Genomic DNA, 18,795 nt, shown 5'->3' on the forward strand with positions numbered 1-18,795 from the left:
TGATTTAGATAAGTCTGAACATCAATCCTTTGTGAATCAGACCCCTATGCACTCAAACAGTGAGCTAATTTGATGTTAGGACTTTAGGTTTTAGAGAAATGTAAAGTTGTAGAATGTAATGGAACATATGGACTGCTGATCAGAATATCAGTTTGAGATGTGTGAACAGTTTAAGTCATCCATTTATCAATTTATTACAGATCTGATCATTTGGACAATTTACGTGGGCTAGTACAGAAATCTGAAACATGCTCCATGGTCTAAACATTCAGAATTGAAATGCAGGATTTTGAGGTATCAGTCCTCAAAATAATTTGGGATGAAGTGTTTTCCTTGACTGCAGCTACATCGTTAGACGTGTGGCCACCGTCCGCCTCCACGCACACTAACGTGAGCATTCATTTTAGGTTAGTGGGTGACAGTGACTCCATTTTGAATGTTTACCTCCGGAAGGGCGCGTCACGTGAGCTCGTGTTATTTCGTGCATGCGGAACCGTGCAGGGGCGGAACCGTCGCCTTTGGTCCAGTTTTAACCAAGTGTGCACAGATCAGCTAAAGTCCACACCTTTGTGCGGGAATTCGTTTCTGGTTGATTAACTACACCAAGATGAGCTCTCCAAGTCTGTGAAAGGACGCAGTAAAACCTGTTTAACTCGTGCGCGTGTGCAGACACGAGCTCGTGTGTGTGTGTGTGTGTGTGTGTGACGTGGACCTGTGAGCTCATGCTTCTGTTGTAGCTCAGGTCCAACTACAGCGGTGCCGAACGGTGCATTCACGCGCTCCTGCCATTGTGTGCGCTGTTTAAACCCAGCAGGCTGCAGGCGTCTCACCCCCCCAGTCTCACTCTCCGTCTCACCCCACATCACATGATAGGGGAGGTGCGTACGCGCGCTGGCGGCCCGTGAGCATGGCGGACGGGAGCGGGGAAGCGGACTCGGACTGGACTTTGCGGGGCCTGGCGGACGAGGACGCGTTCTTCGCCATGGAGCGGCTGCAGGCCGCGCTGCAGCAGCTGGAGGCCGAACTCCGGCAGCGCGACGTGTGCGAGGCGTCGTCCGCCCAGTACTGCGACAACTTCTGCCAGGTAAACTCCGCTCGGGGGGGACGGGGGACGTGGCGGGTCGTGCGCCGAACCTGGACGTGGGCCCCCGTTAGCGTGCAGGCCCGTGGAGAGACGGTGTCCCGTCCGGACCCGTGTGTGCGGGCCGCGGTTCCCCCCGCACGGCGGGTCGGTCCATGTCGGACGGTCCGGGCTGCTGGGCCTGCACAGCTGTGCGTGTTTAGCTGCGTGCGGTTCGGCGGACCCGTACGCGACCGTGTAGGAAACGGCGCACGGTGCTGTATCTGAAACGCACGGTACTGCACGTCCGCGCGGGACCGACACGTGCGCGTGATGTTTTATTGTGCGTGATTTTAGGAGACCAGGTGCCTCGTGTGGGCCGCGCCGCCCGCTCTTCGGTTCCGACCGTGCACCCGCGCATGTTGCGTCCCGGACGTGCACGCTCGTGCTCCTGGGGCTCGCGCTCCCGCAACTTCACCGAGTCGGTTGCGGGACGCTCGCGCCCCACCCGCGTGATCCCGGTCACGTAGCGGCACGCGCGTCGTTATCGCGGCCAGTTCCGCTTATTTATCTTCATAAACTCACTGAAGTGGCGTCAGAAAACAGACAAGTGCATTTATGTGACGGTGGTTTACTGCCAAACTATTTTAGAAACGAACTGTGTCCAACATCTCGACGCGCTTAATATATGTACTATATATAAACAAGTTCGTAGTAGCATACTTTGTTTTAGAAGTTTGTTTCGTGCATATACTGTATTAGTGAAAGTGATAGTGATCTAGTGAAGGTTCTTCACCTGATTTTTGAAACACTTGTTTTGCGTATGTAAAAAAAACATCTCAATGGTGTTTGCAGAAAGAACAGGAAGATGTTAGCACATAAAGGAATGTGCTATTTGTGAGTGTTTTGAATACTGCAGTAATGCATTGGGACACATAGATAAGTGTTAATAATAATACAAATCTCCCAGTTAACGAGATTCATTCGGTACAAATCTAATCAGAATGGAAACAGGTAAACTAGGGATCACTTGAGATCAACAGCAGCCATGATGTTGCTGTGGCAACCACTCCAACAGGGTTGCAAGTGGCGGGCTGGTTCTGATGGACGACTCTCCTGACAGCCCCCGCTCTCTTTGGGGGCCCAATAAGACCGTCCCAGTGAGGATACAGGACCACACACCCACCTGCTCGATTTACTGTTCTTATTATGCTATAAACAGCCTGGCTCGTGCTTTCAAACATTTAATCACGTTTTTGGTTAAACTTCCATGTAGAAGATGGTCGTGTCTAGAGGGATTTACACTGTGTGTGTGTGTGTGTGTGTGTGTGTGTGTGTGTGTGTGTGTGTGTGTGTGGTGCAGATGTCCTATGAAGATGTAACTTGACAATATAATACAGTACCACATGTTGCCTTTTGCTGTGCAAAATCAAGTTTTTCCTAAAACTGAAATCTGTCTTTAACTAGTATTCTTGGGTAGAGCCACGTCAGACACTGTTTGCTGAGTCTGGTGTTGGGGGATGTCGGTGGCTCTCTGGGGTTGAAGCACCTAAGAATAGTCTGCAGGGTTAAATTCAGGTAATGGTTCCCCACCCTTCCAAACAATCCCTTTGCTCTATTATTAACTTCTAGGTTAAGCATTTGTCAAAGGGGATTCCCTGTGTGTATGGTGGGTGTGTGTGTGTTGGGGGGGGGGGGGGGTACAACAGGTACATCCGCTCTGCTCTCCAAGGTTCAATTAGTGCAGCATCACAGGTGGAGCAGGTGGAATTGTTCTGTTGGGCTTCTCTCTGCTCTCCTGAGTCCTTCATACTCGACTCATTAGACAAGTGGCTTGTTAATCTGCATTACGGATGTCCAGTCCTCAGTACTCCTGGAGACCAGTCCTCAGTACTCCTGGAGACCAGTCCTCAGTACTCCTGGAGACCAGTCCTCGGTACTCCTGGAGACCAGTCCTCGGTACTCCTGGAGACCAGTCCTCGGTACTCCTGGAGACCAGTCCTCGGTACTCCTGGAGACCAGTCCTCGGTACTCCTGGAGGTTCCACCTTCCAAAGTTGAATTTTAGCCCTGCTCGATGAGACGTTCCTCCTTCAGTTGGAGTTTGGTTCCAGCACTGCACTGTTCACTGTTTCCCAGGTCCAAAACTCTTTATGGACTTGAGTACCAGATGAATAGAACTGTGTAGAAGTTAAGCACTTATTTTGCTGAGATCGGTGCTGCAGGACTTGAACTTGATCACGTTTTTTGGGGTAAAAAAAAATCTCAGAAGTATGTATCTGCAGACCTGTGAGGTTGATGTATATCGCAAACCCAACTACTGTATGTGTTGGTGCTATTGTTTACAAAAATTTAGGATCACTTCTATTGATTATATAGGAGTCTAAAAATACATTTTTCTAGATAAGTCAGGTTACTAGTCTTCCTCCTTGTAAATGACTATAGGACAGGCCACATGCAAACGTCTGTAGGCAAGAAATTATCAACAGGAATGAATCAACAGGGTTCGTAGGTGCTCCTGTGCTCTGTAGGCCTGGGAATGATCTTGTGACTGAATCTGGGATTTTGTTCTTTCTTTCAAGGCTCTGATGCATTATGCAGGAAGCAGGAACTCTGTGGAACACGGACTGAGTCTGCTGCAGGTCTACTGTCTCTCCATCAACTGTTTTGCGGCGGCCAGGCCACACCTGACGGCCGACTCCCCGAGTGTTGCCCTCGTGCTGAAGAGACTCGCTCTGTGAGTGCTGCGTGGGCGGGGCGTGGGCGGGGCGGGGCTAAGCAGAGTGTTAACTGTGGTTACATGAAAGCACTACTCAAAAGTGATACCTGAAATGACACCGTGTATTGACGTCTACTTTTAGATTTGTTTTGCTTTTTCTTACACTTTCTTGCTTTTATCCCCATGATTGAGACTTGTATAGTCATTGTAACTTGTAAAATGACTAATGATAATGTAATGATGATTTTAATGATCACTAGTTTAATATATTCAGTTTTGATTTCCCTAGATGAAATTCTATTAACAATTATGAATATGATATTTAGCAGATATTCAAACTTAATCACTTCTTGAAGAGTTTTTTTTTTTTTAGCTGAATGGAACTTCAGTTAATAGTATTTACTTAAGCCCTAGTGAGTATCTCGTATCTCTGGAGGAGATGTGTGTTGTTGATCTCACCTTCTACTGGAGTCACTGAAGGTCCTCAGACTTGCTGATGTTGTTCCTCTTCACTGTCGTTAGGAGCTGCTTTGAGCTGCTCCTCTCTGTGCCTCAGAATGAGATTCCATTTGAAGCCTGGCTCCATTTCCACGGTTCTGTTCAGGTGAGATGTTCTGATCCATTTCCATAGTTCTGTTCAGGTGAGATTCGTTTAATGAATCTGTTCTTTTCCAATGGTGTAGAGATAATCTGTGTATCATTCGCTCATTTGATATTCAACTGAAAATCAAAATCGGAAAACCAAAAAAAACAATTCATTATTTTGCTTTTCGTTTGGAATATAAAAACAAAAAAACAAACCAGACTTGTATTTTTCTGTTTTTTATTTGATGATCCAAGCCAAAATTGCAAAATAAAAAAGCGGATTCGGAGCCGAACTTGATTTAGATTTTTTTAACTTGACCCATTTGCGTGCCCCGGAAGTTACTGATTTGTTTATTCTTCGTGGGCTTTGTTTGACTGCGGTAAAGTTGGTTTCACGTTTGCATATTCGGTATTCTATCTTCAACCATTTTAAGACAGTATTTTTTTTTATTTTCCGATTTTGATTTTCAGTTGAATATCAAATGAACGAATGATACACGGATTAGAGATGCTCAGCAGTTATATCCAGGGTACCCGCGGGTCCTTAAAAAGTCTTAAAATGTCTTAAATTTAGTTTTCCATATTCAAGGCCTAAAAATGTCTTAAAATGTCTGGAATTTTATGAGGGGAGGCATTAAATTATTATAAGTGTGTGTTGTTCAGTTGTTCTGGCGCGATGTGAACTTTGCCAAATCTAGCGCTAATGCAGAAAATAACCGCTCCAGGGTCCTAGTGCTAGATTCCTAGCGTTGGAGTATACGGCCTCAACAACGTCAACAATTTTCGTTCGCCACCCCCCCCGTCAACGATGTGGAACACACCTGCATCCCCAGTAATAGTATTATTTTTTCTTGTGAGAGGTATTAAAAAGGTCTTAAAAGTCATTGAATTTGAGATTTTAAAAAGTGCAGATACCCTGATATCTCTTCTCTCACCATCACTCCATCCTGACACGTGTGTGTATAACACGCGTGTGTTGTAATGCTATTTGAGTTTCAGTCTTTATTTAGCTATGTAAATCAGATGGAGTGCCTAGTCAGCAAATTTAAACAAGATCGTTCTAGGGGAATTTTTAAAAAATGCCTTAGCAGTGCCAAAGCCAGTCTGTGATTGGGTTTTACGATGTCCAGGACCGTGTAGTTGTGGAATATACGTGTCCTTAATTTCTGTTGGCTAGTCTTTTTCAGAAATAATGCCTCATGTGGCTGTAGAGATGTGGATTCAGTCTTGAACTCCTGTATTGATACGCATGTTGACTGTAGTGATTGGTATTTGAAGGCATGCATTCAGAACTGCAGTTTCAAAGGTGGTCCCACTTGGGGCTGAGCAGAGTGTGTAAGTGGCAGGAGGCCCTGCGGCTCGGTAGACTTCAGCTGGTGCTGTGTCCCTGCAGGCAGCTCATGATGCCATGCTGCAGTATGGGAGCACAGACCTGCAGGCCCTATTGCAGATCACAGGAGAAGGCGGGGCATGGAGCAGCCCCGCCCTCATCGCCCTACTCACTGGACAGCCAACAGATGCAGATGAGGGTCAGTCATTTTATCTTCAATTCAAGAAATCAAGCCACAAATTGTACAAATCGGGCACAGAAGAGAAATGCTGCAAGAAGATATTATTTAATATCTTAAGATAATATTAAATAATACATTTTAAGCATTCAACCTCTGACCCAAAAGACCATAAATATGAGGGGGGAGTGTTTGAAGTTGTTTCTTCTGTTTCCACAGTGAATGCTTACCTTGCTCTGGAGGGAGAAGACTTTTTGGAGATGAGGATCAAACACCTGGAGAAGGTTGGTGAGGTGGAGAAGGTTCTGCTCCTCACTAAAGCCTGTGGGTCCTGTCGTCAGCTGCCCAACCAGGCCAGCTTCCGCCAGACGTTTGTCACACAGCTGTGCCAGCTGCTGCCCAGCGAGGACGCAATAGCAGAGGTACAGGGTCTCCTCAGACTGTGCAGGGTGTGGTTCAAAGTGTCAAAATCGGGGCTAAAATCATGTAGTGCAGACTCAGCTTAAGCAAAATTGGGCTTTCTCCTCTAAATGCTTTAGCAAGATGAACTATATACATGCATGTGTGTATTTCTCTATGCAGTATAGAAGTGTAATAACATCGTTTGGTTTAGATCTCCAGGCTGGACGCCAAAGATGTTCTGGATATTATTTGCAACATGGAGACGGAGGGCGATGAGAACACGGCCTTCATCCTGTGCACCACGTATCTGAGTCAGCAGCTTCAGCAGGAACGCCTGTGCTACTCCTGGTACGGCTCCTCCCCTTAACACACTAACCCGTCCATTTGAGCATCTTGGAGTGTGTTAAGTCTTGTGTGCGATGTGACTGCTGTGAGGAAGACACTAAGTGTTTGATGGTGTGTTTCTTGTCTGGTGTTCAGGGAGTTCACGCTGATCTGGAGTAAACTGCAGAGGAGGACTGACGGGTCCCTCGAGTCATTCATAGAACGGTGCCTCCAGTTTGGGGCGATTGCTAAGACCGTCTACCACCTGCTGTTCCTGATTCGAGTGATCCAGACTGAGGTGTGCGATTGTGTCCGTCTGTCTGTTCCTTTGCTCCTCGTTCAGATATCACACCAGGTCACCCCCCCCCCCCCCCCCCCCACAGTCACGTGCCCTCACTGTGTCTCCCTCTTACTGCTTTTTCAGGCGACACACTTTGGGCTGGCAGTGTCTGTTGAACTTTGTGTGAAAGCCTTCCAACTTCCAAGGCAAGAGGAGATAGAAACTCGAACCACCGTCTGCAAAACCGTCGCCTGTCTGCTCCCAGATGATCTTGAGGTCCTGCGAGCCTGCCAGCTCACAGAGTTCCTCCTGAGCCCCTCACGAGAGGTGTTTGACAGGCTGGAGGACCTTTACAGCTGTCCAGATCAGAAGTATGATGAGGAGAATGCCATTATCCCAAACTCGCTACGCTGTGAGCTGCTTCTTGCACTCAAAGCCCACTGGCCATTTGATCCCGAGTTCTGGGACTGGAAGACCTTGAAGCACTACTGCATTAAGCTGTTGGGAGTGGAACCCGAGGAAGAGGAAGAGGTGAACAACGTACCGGCAGTGACAAATCCAGAAGAGGAAGATGTTGATACGCAGGAAAAAAGCCAGACTGAAGAAAGCCTTGCTGAGGAGAAGAAAGAGAGAGAGGAGACTGCAACGATGTCGCATCAGAATAAAACCTTAAAGAAAGCGTGGACCTCTGAGAGGGCGAAGAGATGGCAGCAGTACCAGTTTCAGTGCCGCATTTGCCAGAGGGAGGTGATCGAACCACGCCTCCTCCACCACGCCAGGAAGCACATGGAGAACGATGTGTGGACCTGTCCTGTGTGCTTGCAAAAGTTTGAAAGTAGACAGGAGTTCGTGCCGCATTCCAAAAAGCACCTCCGAATGCCCACTAGAGTCAGCCATTTGAAGAAGAAGAGGGTGAAGAAGAGGATGAAGCTGGAGTTTGAAGCTGGAGATTCAGACGTGGACGAACTTGACTCCCTGGAGCCTGGACAGATACCCCTGGATCCGTCCCTGCTCATGTACTACCAGTCGACCCGCGACCCTGTTGTCCTGCAACACATGTTGGATCAAGCTGCCACAGTGCCTAAGAAGCGCACCGACGACGATCACATCACTTTTGATTACATTTACGATCACTATAAACTGCAAGATCGTGAGGTTTATCATTGCCCCGCCACTGACTGTTCAAAGAACTTCAAACTTTTTAAGTACCTGGGCGTCCACCTCAGGAACGACCACGGAGACGCGGACCCGAACGTCCGACATTACACGGAGATGAAGGAGCGGCGGGAGAAGTGCACGTTCTGCCGGCGCACGTTTGTGAGCGCGCACCACCACCGGCAGCACCGCCGCCTTCACGGCGGAGATCGGCCGTACGTGTGCGTGGTCATGGGCTGCGGGGCAAGCTTCGCCTCCCCCAACGAGCTGGTGGAGCACAAGCACGGCCACCGCTTCCGGCTGGCCTACGGCTGCGAGCTGAAGGGCTGCAGTCTGTCCTTCTGCGACCTGGGTCAGCTGTACCACCACGAGGCGCAGCACTTCCGTGACGCGGCCTACACCTGCGTGAGCCCGGGCTGCAGGAACTTCTATTACTCCCGCAAAGAATTTGTCTCGCACTTGGCTAGTCATGGCATCTCCTTCACAGAGAAGGACTTTGAGGCGCAGAGAAAAGCAAAGAGGAAACTCCTGCTGCCTGCCGCAGAAGAGGACGCCGGCTCCGACAGGACCCACGAGTCCAGCCGGGAACTCTTAAATGCGTCCAAAACACTTTCACCATCGCAACACTCAGAATGCGCAGAGCCCAAGCGTTCCCTGATGTGTGTTGCTGTGTGTTTCGATGGTAAAAAATTCACCTGTGGCTTGGAGAAGTGTGGTAGGACCTTCACCAGAGCCAAAGAAATCCAGAAGCACTTAGAAATGGTTCATCCTGAACAGTTCAGAGAGAACAAGGCTTGCAAAAAAATGGAAAATGAAAAGCGCTCAAAGACCAAACTTGTACAAGAGCATAAACAAAATGAAGATAAAAGTCCCACGGAGGATTCTGGTCAGGAAAAGGGCGTTGTGTCCGCGGCCGACTCTGTGCCGAGCGATACCTCAACATCCTTAACTATCAGGACTGGTTCTTGTAAGGCTGAAGTCAGTAGTGCGCTGTCAGACATTGTGCTAGGCTTCAGCCAGCTCAGTCTCACCTCTGGCGTGTCTAAAAACTCTCCGCGAACGTCTCGTAGACGAGCGGCCGGATGTGAAGGGTCACGGGTGAGCCCCAGAGCCCAAGCCGCCACGGCAACAACCAACAAAACTGACCAGTCACGTTCACCGACCGCTGATCCAAAGAGACTGCTGTGGAAACCCGATTCACCTCAGAAAGCAGAAACGCCACTTGCCCGTGTCGCACCAGAGGCGGCTCCTCCTGTTGATAGGGGCCAGTCGGAAAACAACTTGGCTGTCCAGCAAACAACCAAGCCATACACATGTGATGTTGAAAGTTGCTTTTATGAGAGCGTAACTAGCCGTGCACTGGTTCAGCACTACTTCAGAAAGCATGGGTACTCGAAAACGGAAGTAGGGCAAATGGACATTTTTAATTCTCTCAAGTTCAAGCCTTTTAAGTGCCATCTATGCTCAAAGGTTTACAGGGAACGTAAAGAGCTGAAAGTTCACTGTCTGAAGATTCACACTGCTGTGGAGGATATTAACGTTCATATAAAAAATAAGGCAGAAGATCCCTCTCATTCTGCCGTGCCGGCTACCTCGCAGCTGAACGATGCGGAAGATTCCAAGTCTCTCAAGAAGAGCAAGTTGTCTGCTGATGAAGGACGGAAGCCTGCATGGAGGTACAGATCTCTGAACAGAGACCACCGTGCATGTAAGGGCAAGATGGTGAAAAGCAATAGCAAAGTCCTAAAGAAAGACAGGAGACTGAGAAGCAGCCATCTTTCAGTGTCGCGGCATGGCCCGCGTGAGGACAGACGTGTTGCAGGTGGAACCGCACAGGAAAGGAGGGCAAGTCAGCGTCTGGTCAGAAAAGGGAGTCCGTGCTTGGACAGAGTGACCGTGGATGACAAGCAGTTCCCTTGTTTTCACAAAGGCTGCACTGCAGGCTATATGAAACAGTGCAACCTTCTTCGCCACTTGCAGAACGTACACCACTATAACAGCTCTCAGTTTTGCTGGGAGGAGGATGGGAACCTTCACCTATGCAAGCACAACGGCTGCGATAAGAGGTTCTGTCACAACAGTAGTCTGTACAGACACTACCGCAAGGAACATCAGCTATCCGAGGAACCCATTCCGAGATTCAAGTGCACCTACGCTAACTGCAGTGCGTCCTATCACTTGAAGAGCAGCCTTCTGCGTCACACCAGGGAGATGCATGAAGGGGAGGAGCCAGGGGTGCGCACACACACGCAGTCACAGTGTAGGTTCAATGGAAGCTACAAAAAGCGTGGATGGTACAAACTGTGTGATCAGACTAATCCTCATGTAGTGCGTCTGCAGAGTGCACACAGAGCTGGAGCAAACACAGGCTGTCAGAAGAAGCTCATCGTAACATCTTCTCCGTCTTTGAAGGCCTCTGATAGTTTAACCCTCAGACAGTCTTTAAGATGCTGCCGTGACAAAGACAAGAACCCCAGTCAAGCTGAAGAGAACTTCGATCCTGTTGAGGCACCAGAAGACCAACCCAGCGTGGAACGTGTAAAACCAAAGTCCAAAAAAAGAAAGCAGGAGTTTGTCTACCGAACGGCGGAGGAGGCCCTGCAGATGTGTCAGGATCGCTGCCTGCCGGTGGCATTCCCGTGCATGATCCAGAACTGCCACTCGGTGGTGACCCAACTGAGGAGTTTACATCGCCATTACATGACGTGTCACAAAATGCTGCGTACCAGACTGGCCCAGAATGAGGACAAACTATTCTACACCACTGAGCAGCTGGAAGAACTAATACAAATGAAATCAGCAGTGTCCGCACTTCCAGATTTGGCCAGGATTCCTAACGGGGTTCTTAGAATGGAGTACCAGGCAGAGCCAGAGACCCCTGGGGGCCCGTCCCTTCCCATGAGCCTCCATTCCATCAAGACGGAATCAGTAGGACAGGAGGTGCCGGAGGTCCCAGAAGAGCCGCACCCTGACAGCACTGCACTGATGGGGGCGGATGATGAACTTTATGGGGAATCTAATGGGCACGCAGACCAGATTCTGGACAGGGAGAGCCCGGTTCCTGAGGCCCAAACTGAGAGCCCAGTTCAGGAAGCCCAGAGAGAGAGTGACTCCCCAGCTCCCCCTCTGGTTCCTCCTCCACCCCTGGATCTTTCACCTCCATCCACCCTCAGAATAACGGTCAGTGATGCCGCCCTGGACCCCTCTGACCGAGAGAGCAAGCCAGGCAGCACTTCTGCTGCCGTCTGTGTTCCTGCAAGCCCCACCCCAACACGCCAGCCCTTGAGACGGAAGAACTCGGAGCCGTCGGAACCACTCCCGGCTACGCCACCTCCACCTGCCCAAAAAGACCCCAGTCAAGGTCTGGCTCCCCGGGCATTTGACATAGCAGGTTACAAACCCTTAGGCTTTGAGTCCTCGTTCCTGAAGTTCATTCAGGAGAAGGAGGAGAATCATAAATGCGACAAGTTGCTCTCGGTGGGAGTCCTGAACCCCTGCTGTAAACCGGACCCTCCTCGTCGACGAGATTGTTACCGACGCCACTGCTCTGTGAAGGAGAACAACCAGCGTGGACCCACGCGCAGCCGCAGGTCACGTTCCTCTCCTCTGAAACCCCTGCTCTCCACGCACGAGTGCAGCTCCATCCACAACCTGCACTTCATCCTGGAGAGGGCCCTGCGGGGCTGCGGGGACCAGGCTATAGAGCAGCTGCAGTTCCTCAAGCCCGTGGTGGTTCTGGAGCGGCCCAAGTCCTCCGCCTCTCTGCTCGACCTCCTGCCCCCTGACGCAAAAGCGTAAACTAGTACTCAGAACTGTAAAAGACAAATTACACTTGACCCCTTTTTGCTTTCTTTTTGAAAACTTCCCCCAGTATTTTTTTAATAACATTTATCAATTGGTTATTTGCCAAACTGCCAAGGTTTAATACCTTGATTGCCATACAAGTTCAAAAATGTTTATATATGTAAATAAGAACAAATAAAAGTCATGAAAATAAGACTTAATTTTACAATTTGTGTGTTGTATACAAATTAAAATGTACAAATCTAAAATTTTTAAATCAAATCTACAAATATAAAGTTACTCAACTTGCTCAACACAGTTACCCCATGTGAACAGTGCTTCTGTTGGTCAGAAGGGCAACGTAATCAAAGATTGGTATTTACACTGGTGTTTTAAGAAAAGGTCAGATCTGGACTAATTCTGCAACTTCCCAAATTAAACCTAAATAATGTTCCTCCATTGCCCACCAGAAGTGCATGTCTGGTGTGGTCAGTGCAGCATGTGAGCATACAAAGAGTTTTTCACATGTATGACAGAAGCTCATTATTAACTCGTTTTGAATCTGAGGAGGTGGTTTTAAGCTTTAGAGACTGACTTGCTCTTAACACTTAATTCTTCAGCAGATGTAATAAGAATATTAACAAATATGAAGGATATAAAAGGCACAATCAAAAACTAGCAAAGAGTGCTTTACATTGGGTTTTATTGTATAAACTATATAAATATTCATGCTTCTGTATGCCAAGCTATTGGACATTAATAGTAATAAATAGTTCAACATCCAGAGGGGAATAATCATATTGTAAATACCAAAATACCAGGAACTATAACATTGCGGAGTAAGATGTTTGGTCTCTGTGCATGATCTCAGTACACCTCAGTATCGCCCACTGCTCTGACAGTTTTCACATTATGGGTCTGTTCGGTTCCTCAAGCCCTGTGGCGTCATAGATTTAGACACTAACCTCACACAGGCGTATTATACTGATGCAAGTTCTTCTGTTGTTTCTCCCCATCAGTAGTCTCGTGTGGTCTCATTTTATTTTTGTCATTTAATTTATAAGTTGCTGTAGGGAGGAACTGGGAGGCTCTCTACACCACAGCACAGGCAACTGTTCTGTTTGTGATCACTCCTGATCCAGGATACTCAGCCCTCCAATCCCAGCCTGATCCTGTCCTGGTTTTTGCATTTACCGTGTGATCACCTCCTCTGATTGGAGACCAGACAGACCACAGAGACCTCTGCCACAACCACATGTATGTTTGTCAGATGCACACGTATCTCCGTGTGTGCACTACTCTGGAACACGTGCACTCTGCGCCATGGTGATGCACTCCGTGTGCTTTTTGTCACAGGTACACAGGTAAAAAGTCTTTTAAATGTGTCAGAACCAAACAGCTCCAGGAGATTCAAAACAACAGCAGGAATATTTAGTGTGATTGTGGTGATGAAAAAGGACTATAAACCACCCGTATAAAGAGCAGCTCAGCTCTTCTGTATAAAGAGGTTCCATTAACTTGCTTTAAGAAAACACTACACTCAGCCTTTTGTACATCTCAGATATTTTTTATGCACATGTAATGCATAGTTATTTTCTCTGAACACAGACCTCTTCAAAGGTTAGCAAAGATGCGTCATGATGAGTGTATCAGTGAAGAGTTTGGTATTGGTCTTCAGAGTTTACTCTGTTTTTTTGGGTGCTTGAAGAATTGTGGAGTAACTGTTGTGTCCGTGCTGATCTAACACCAGTCCATCTAACTACATGGGGGGTGGGGGGGGAGAAGCTGTGCTTAAGTTGTGAGAGATGAAGGGGTGTGGTGTGGTGGGGGGATTTGTGGAATGTGTAGATTAGACCTTGGAAGCTTCAACCCAAGAAATGTTATCACCTGCGACCTTGGTGTGTTCTGCCACAGAGACGCACGGCACCGTGGCAAGAACTACAGACACGTTCAGAAACGGGCCCGAGACATTAACCCCATGGGGCGCTCCTTGCACTGCTGTGTTGTTTTCGTTGTATTTACTAATACCAGTCAAATACGAGCAGCGACGTTGTGATTATCACCATGAGACAAAAAGGGTGGAACCATTAAAGCAAGTAGAATGTCACTGGAATAAATGCCGATAAACGTGCATCCAGACCTCACTCTGTGTGATAATGTGATCTTCAATATCATGTCCAAGCAGAATAGTGTATAATGAGTCATGTGATGTACGCACCCACCAGACGTGACCTCCAAACACATCACATCCTCTTACGAAGGTTGAACAGATCTTTATATATACACGGTATGTCTTGATAATGGTTTAGTTGTATTTCATTATCCCATGATCATATGTATCCACCACTTGACACTACATGGCTATTGTTGTGTGTGGGTACTTTAACTGCAGTTGGAGAAAAATATAATTTACTCTCACATGGAAAATACAAAAGTCATGCCATTTACATGGTGTATTTGATACACGCAATATAAAAATGCTTCTGACAAATATTTTTTGGAATAACTACAAAAATAAATATACTGGCATATAAACAAAAAAACAACAGTTTACAGCATGTGTGTAATTAAAGGCATATTACGATGGTTGCCAACTAATCAGGCTGAATGATTGGCGGGAGTCGTGTTACTATGGACATATGATTTCCACAGTTGGTGATTTGTTGATCTAGTTCCCTTTCATCCCTCCAGGACCACGCAGTGCTTAAACCTCCATCCTGCTGCACTGGTCAGGGTGAAGGTGGCATCCATCTGAACAGGGGGGTATTCCAAGAAGCGGGTTTAACAAACTCTAAACTTAACCCTGAACTCGGAGTTGTCTTACCCCGATCTGACATACTCAGAGTTTTCGGTTCCAAAACGGCGGATCGGAGTTAAAGTAATCAGGGTCGCTCAACTCTGAGTAGGTTGACGCAGACAGAAGCGCGTTCACGCGTAACTATGAAAGGCATTCTTAATGGAACGCAGATAAATAGGATTTATCATGGACTTAAACGCGAAAATCAGCCGAACATCGTATTTCACACCACTGTAGCTTGAAGTATTAATGACTGCGTATGCAGAATATTTAGATATTATTAAACGTAAATGTAATACTGCGGTAGCTGCTAGAGAAAGGCAGTCAGCATGTCAAAAAATTGCCAACAGAGTTAATGCGTGAGTGAAAATGATATTTTTATATTTAGCAGAAGGGTGCGATTATATTATTATTTTCTCCACCTTTGTAATACTGTATTGAGTTTTTAAATATTTTTTATTGAACACTTACTAATTCCAGGTCTAATCTGAGTAGTGTGAATCACACATGGCATCAGATAAAAATGAAGTATAAGAATATTGTACAAAGTGGTATGGCTGTACTATATCTTATTCTTAAAATACATTATAAAATATATTTATTTACAGGAAAAATGAAATAATGAAACATAACAGTGAATTTGACTGTAATGTATATTAAAAGGTTACAGGGTGGATGGTGGGGTGGGTGGTGGTGCATGATTTAATGTGGAAAGCAGTGATTGCAGATGGAGTCTCTGACAACTCCACCATCTCTGTTGTCACCCACATGCATGTAAGGTTCCTCATCTGTGGGCATGTCAGAGATGGTAGGCTGTCGCTCTTCCTCGATGGTTGCAATGTTGTGTAATACCACATATGCCATTATTATGTTGCACACCCTCTCAGGGGTTACTCTGAGCCCCTTCAGGCACTGGAACTTGGCCTCGAGAATTCCTAGGGTCATTTAAATTCTTGCCCTGGTTTTGCTGTGGGCCTGATTGTAGTGGGACTGGGGTCCAGGTGCAGGATCTGAATAGGTAGTCATAAGGTAGGCCTATAGGACAGGCAGGGATACCCTCTGTCTCCATGAAGGAGGCCGTCATGTCCTATAATCTCACTAGGGTTTGCAATGATTTAACTATTACACTGCATGTGAACAACTAGCAAAACTACCGCAGGCCTACTCTGTTCAGATTTGTTGTACAGTGTGGAATCATATATGGATCCTGGCCATCTGGCTTCAACATTTGTGATGAGGTGGGCAGCATCACATATGATCTTGATGGGAAGAACGGTCAGTTACAATAGCTACGTTATTTTTGTTACCATTAAAGATAAGTACATTATTCATTAAGGATTATAAAGGTTAGTACCTGTGCATTAATGCTATGGATGAATTTTCATGTTCTAATGATGCTGGAATAGGTACAGAGCCGGAGTGGCTAATCGGGAGGTTCGGGAGGATTCCCGATGGGCCGGCTCATGTCAATCTCTAGTTTGGGCCGATTGGGAGGGAAAAATAATTTTGGGCCGGATTTGGGCATGAAACTCCTGGGCTGAAAAAGTGTCCCACTCCGGCCCTGAATAGGTAGCATATGTAGGTTCCATCAATACAGCCAATCACTCTAGGAAATCCTTAAAATGTAAATGGAATGAAGTTCGTTATATACTGCTTCTCCTTTGCTTAATTTCTTTATTGTCCGTGTGAATTAAAGACAAACCAATGATGCTGTGGAATTCCTCTTTGATGTCCATAACTGGCTTAAGCCCAGGAAACACCACAAAACCGGGCACTAGTCATTTTAATGCCGGTGTTCTGTCGATTTTTCCTACCCATCGAAAATTCATACCAAGGCTTACTGCGCATGCGCAAGTCGCTTTTACGTCACTATTTTGGTGGCCGCCTACTACACCCATCGATTTTTCCTGCCTGCTAGCGAATTTCAACAGTGCAGTACTATTTAGTCCTTTCAATAGTGCAGTAAGTTAATTTCTTGTTTATAATTTCTTCTTTGTTTGCAATTGCAATGTTTTCAACTGTGCATTAAGTTAACTAGTTGATTAAAATGTTTTAAACAGCGCCATTTTACTACCTGTTATTACCTATTTATAGGGACTTGGATATTTCCGCATGATAATGATTGAGCCGTGTATACACTAATACGCAAAATAAAACTTTTATTTTAAAGCTCATCCTACTTTTTAAACGCTGATTTGCGCTACATTACGACGTTTCCATAAGGTAAACAAACTAAGAGATACTACAATACTACTTTTTAAACGCCGATTTGCGCTACATTACAACGTTTCCAAAAGGTAAACAAACTAAGAGATACGTCTACAAATACTACTTTTTAAACGCTAAATTGCGCTACATTACGTTGTTTCCATAAGGTAAACAAACTAAGAGATACGTCTACAATACTACTTTTTAAACGCTAAATTGCGCTACATTACGACGTTTCCATAAGGTAAACAAACTAAGAGATATGTCTACAATACTACTTTTTAAACGCTGATTTGCGCTACATTACAACGTTTCCATAAGGTAAACAAACTAAGAGATACGTCTACAAATACTACTTTTTAAACGCTGATTTGCGCTACATTACGACGTTTCCATAAGGTAAACAAACTAAGAGATACGTCTACAAATACGCGATGCCAACGGACACGGTAGGAAAATTCGACAAGGTAGGGAAATTCGACAGACTAGTCTATAAATACTCGCTGCCAGCTGATACGGTAGGAAAATTCGACAAAGTAGGAAAATCCGACAGAACACCGGACATAGTTTTCGGACAGACCGACATACAGTAGCTTTGCTGACAGATTCCGCATCTCCTACACTATAAAGAAAACTTCCACTAGCAAAAAACGAAGATCGATATATAACAATCTGGAGAGAATTTAGGGCTGATCCGCGATGTGTAATATTTGAAATGTTATTATAATAATAAAGTTATTGATGTAAGTAATGGATTGTGCTGAAAACGATAACGTTCATTTAAAAAAATAATCCGAAAATGATAGTAGGCCTATGTCTATTCGGGGTTTTATAAGGCGTTCCCGACGAAGAACTCAGCGAATAAACTGAGCTTCAATATCCACATGATCTTCGAGGAAAGGACACGTCATGATGACGTGTGTGTAACTCTGGGTCAGATCCAAGTTAACCTGCCAGCGAGCAGGTTAGGTTCAGAGCGTAAGTTGCTATAGCAACTGACATAGAGTTTGTTTTAACCCGCTTTCTGGAACAGGAAACTCCGGGTTTTAGTGAACTCAGAGTTAACAAACCCTGAGTTAGTCACTTAACCCGCTTTCTGGAACACCCCCCAGGATAGTTGTTCTGGTTGTTCTGAATGGTTGTTTTGGTTGTTCTGTGTGATCGTTCTGAATGGTTGTTTTGGTTGTTCTGTGTGATCGTTCTGAATGGTTGTTTTGCTTGTTCTTGTTGTTCTGAATGGTTGTTTTGCTTGTTCTTGTTCTGAATGGTTGTTTTGCTTGTTCTTGTTGTGAATGGTTGTTTTGCTTGTTCTTGCTGTTCTGAATGGTTGTTTTGCTTGTTCTTGTTGTTCTGAATGGTTGTTTTGCTTGTTCTTGTTGTTCTGAGTGGTTGTTTTGCTTGTTCTTGTTGTTCTGAATGGTTGTTTTGCTTGTTCTTGTTGTTCTGAATGGTTGTTTTGCTTGTTCTTGTTGTTCTGAATGGTTGTTTTGGATCATTGTCTTGGTTGTTTGGGATGGTCGTTTTGGTTGTTCTGGAAGTGTATGTGAGGACACAATCGAGGGAAAGATGGGACTTTATTAGTCTGATCAGGGAGCTCAGGAGGGGAGATCTGAGACAAACCTACACGTAAACTCGAGACCCATTTACGTGACCGATGAGGCATTATGACTGGAATGCACTTTAATTAGACAATCGTGAACAACACAAATCAGAGAGGCACCAAACAGAAGCTCACACAAAACAACGCAAATCAGGATTAATATATATATATAACATATAATCTCATAAAGGGCAAATTGTCCCTCTTTTCTTTTTCCAAATGGCTGCCCTCCTACCCGAGAAATACTGAGACGAGGAGAGACCAAACTTTGCTGCTATCCACCCTGGGCCAGCCACCTCCTGCCTAACCAGCTATGGATGAAGGATCAACCCACTGCCCTGGACCCTCTCACCACCCTGAATTCTCCCCTGCTAT

General features: G+C 46.0%; 1 protein-coding gene across 1 annotated transcript; it reads left to right on the forward strand.

Annotated features, from left to right (window-relative positions):
- Positions 1 to 485: 485 nt before the first annotated feature.
- Positions 486 to 12,031, forward strand: rlf (RLF zinc finger). Its single transcript, XM_076977615.1, has 8 exons — positions 486 to 1,084; positions 3,642 to 3,796; positions 4,301 to 4,382; positions 5,757 to 5,892; positions 6,091 to 6,293; positions 6,485 to 6,621; positions 6,754 to 6,895; positions 7,022 to 12,031. Exons 1-8 carry the CDS (start codon positions 908 to 910, stop codon positions 11,828 to 11,830), a joined length of 5,841 nt encoding a protein of 1,946 aa, XP_076833730.1. The 5' UTR covers positions 486 to 907; the 3' UTR covers positions 11,831 to 12,031.
- The last annotated feature ends 6,764 nt before the right edge of the window (positions 12,032 to 18,795 follow it).

The sequence above is a fragment of the Brachyhypopomus gauderio genome, chromosome 17 (assembly GCF_052324685.1).
Source record: "Brachyhypopomus gauderio isolate BG-103 chromosome 17, BGAUD_0.2, whole genome shotgun sequence".
In the NCBI taxonomy this organism is placed as follows: Eukaryota; Metazoa; Chordata; class Actinopteri; order Gymnotiformes; family Hypopomidae; genus Brachyhypopomus; species Brachyhypopomus gauderio.

What these genes read in the sequence shown, in the direction of transcription:
- rlf (XM_076977615.1), top strand. Translation starts at nt 908, where the DNA reads ATGGCGGACGGGAGCGGGGAAGCGGACTCGGACTGGACTTTGCGGGGC. An exon ending in ACTGCGACAACTTCTGCCAG is followed by an intron (nt 1,085 to 3,641) that starts GTAAACTCCGCT and finishes CTTTCTTTCAAG; the next exon opens with GCTCTGATGCATTATGCAGG. An exon ending in GTGCTGAAGAGACTCGCTCT is followed by an intron (nt 3,797 to 4,300) that starts GTGAGTGCTGCG and finishes CACTGTCGTTAG; the next exon opens with GAGCTGCTTTGAGCTGCTCC.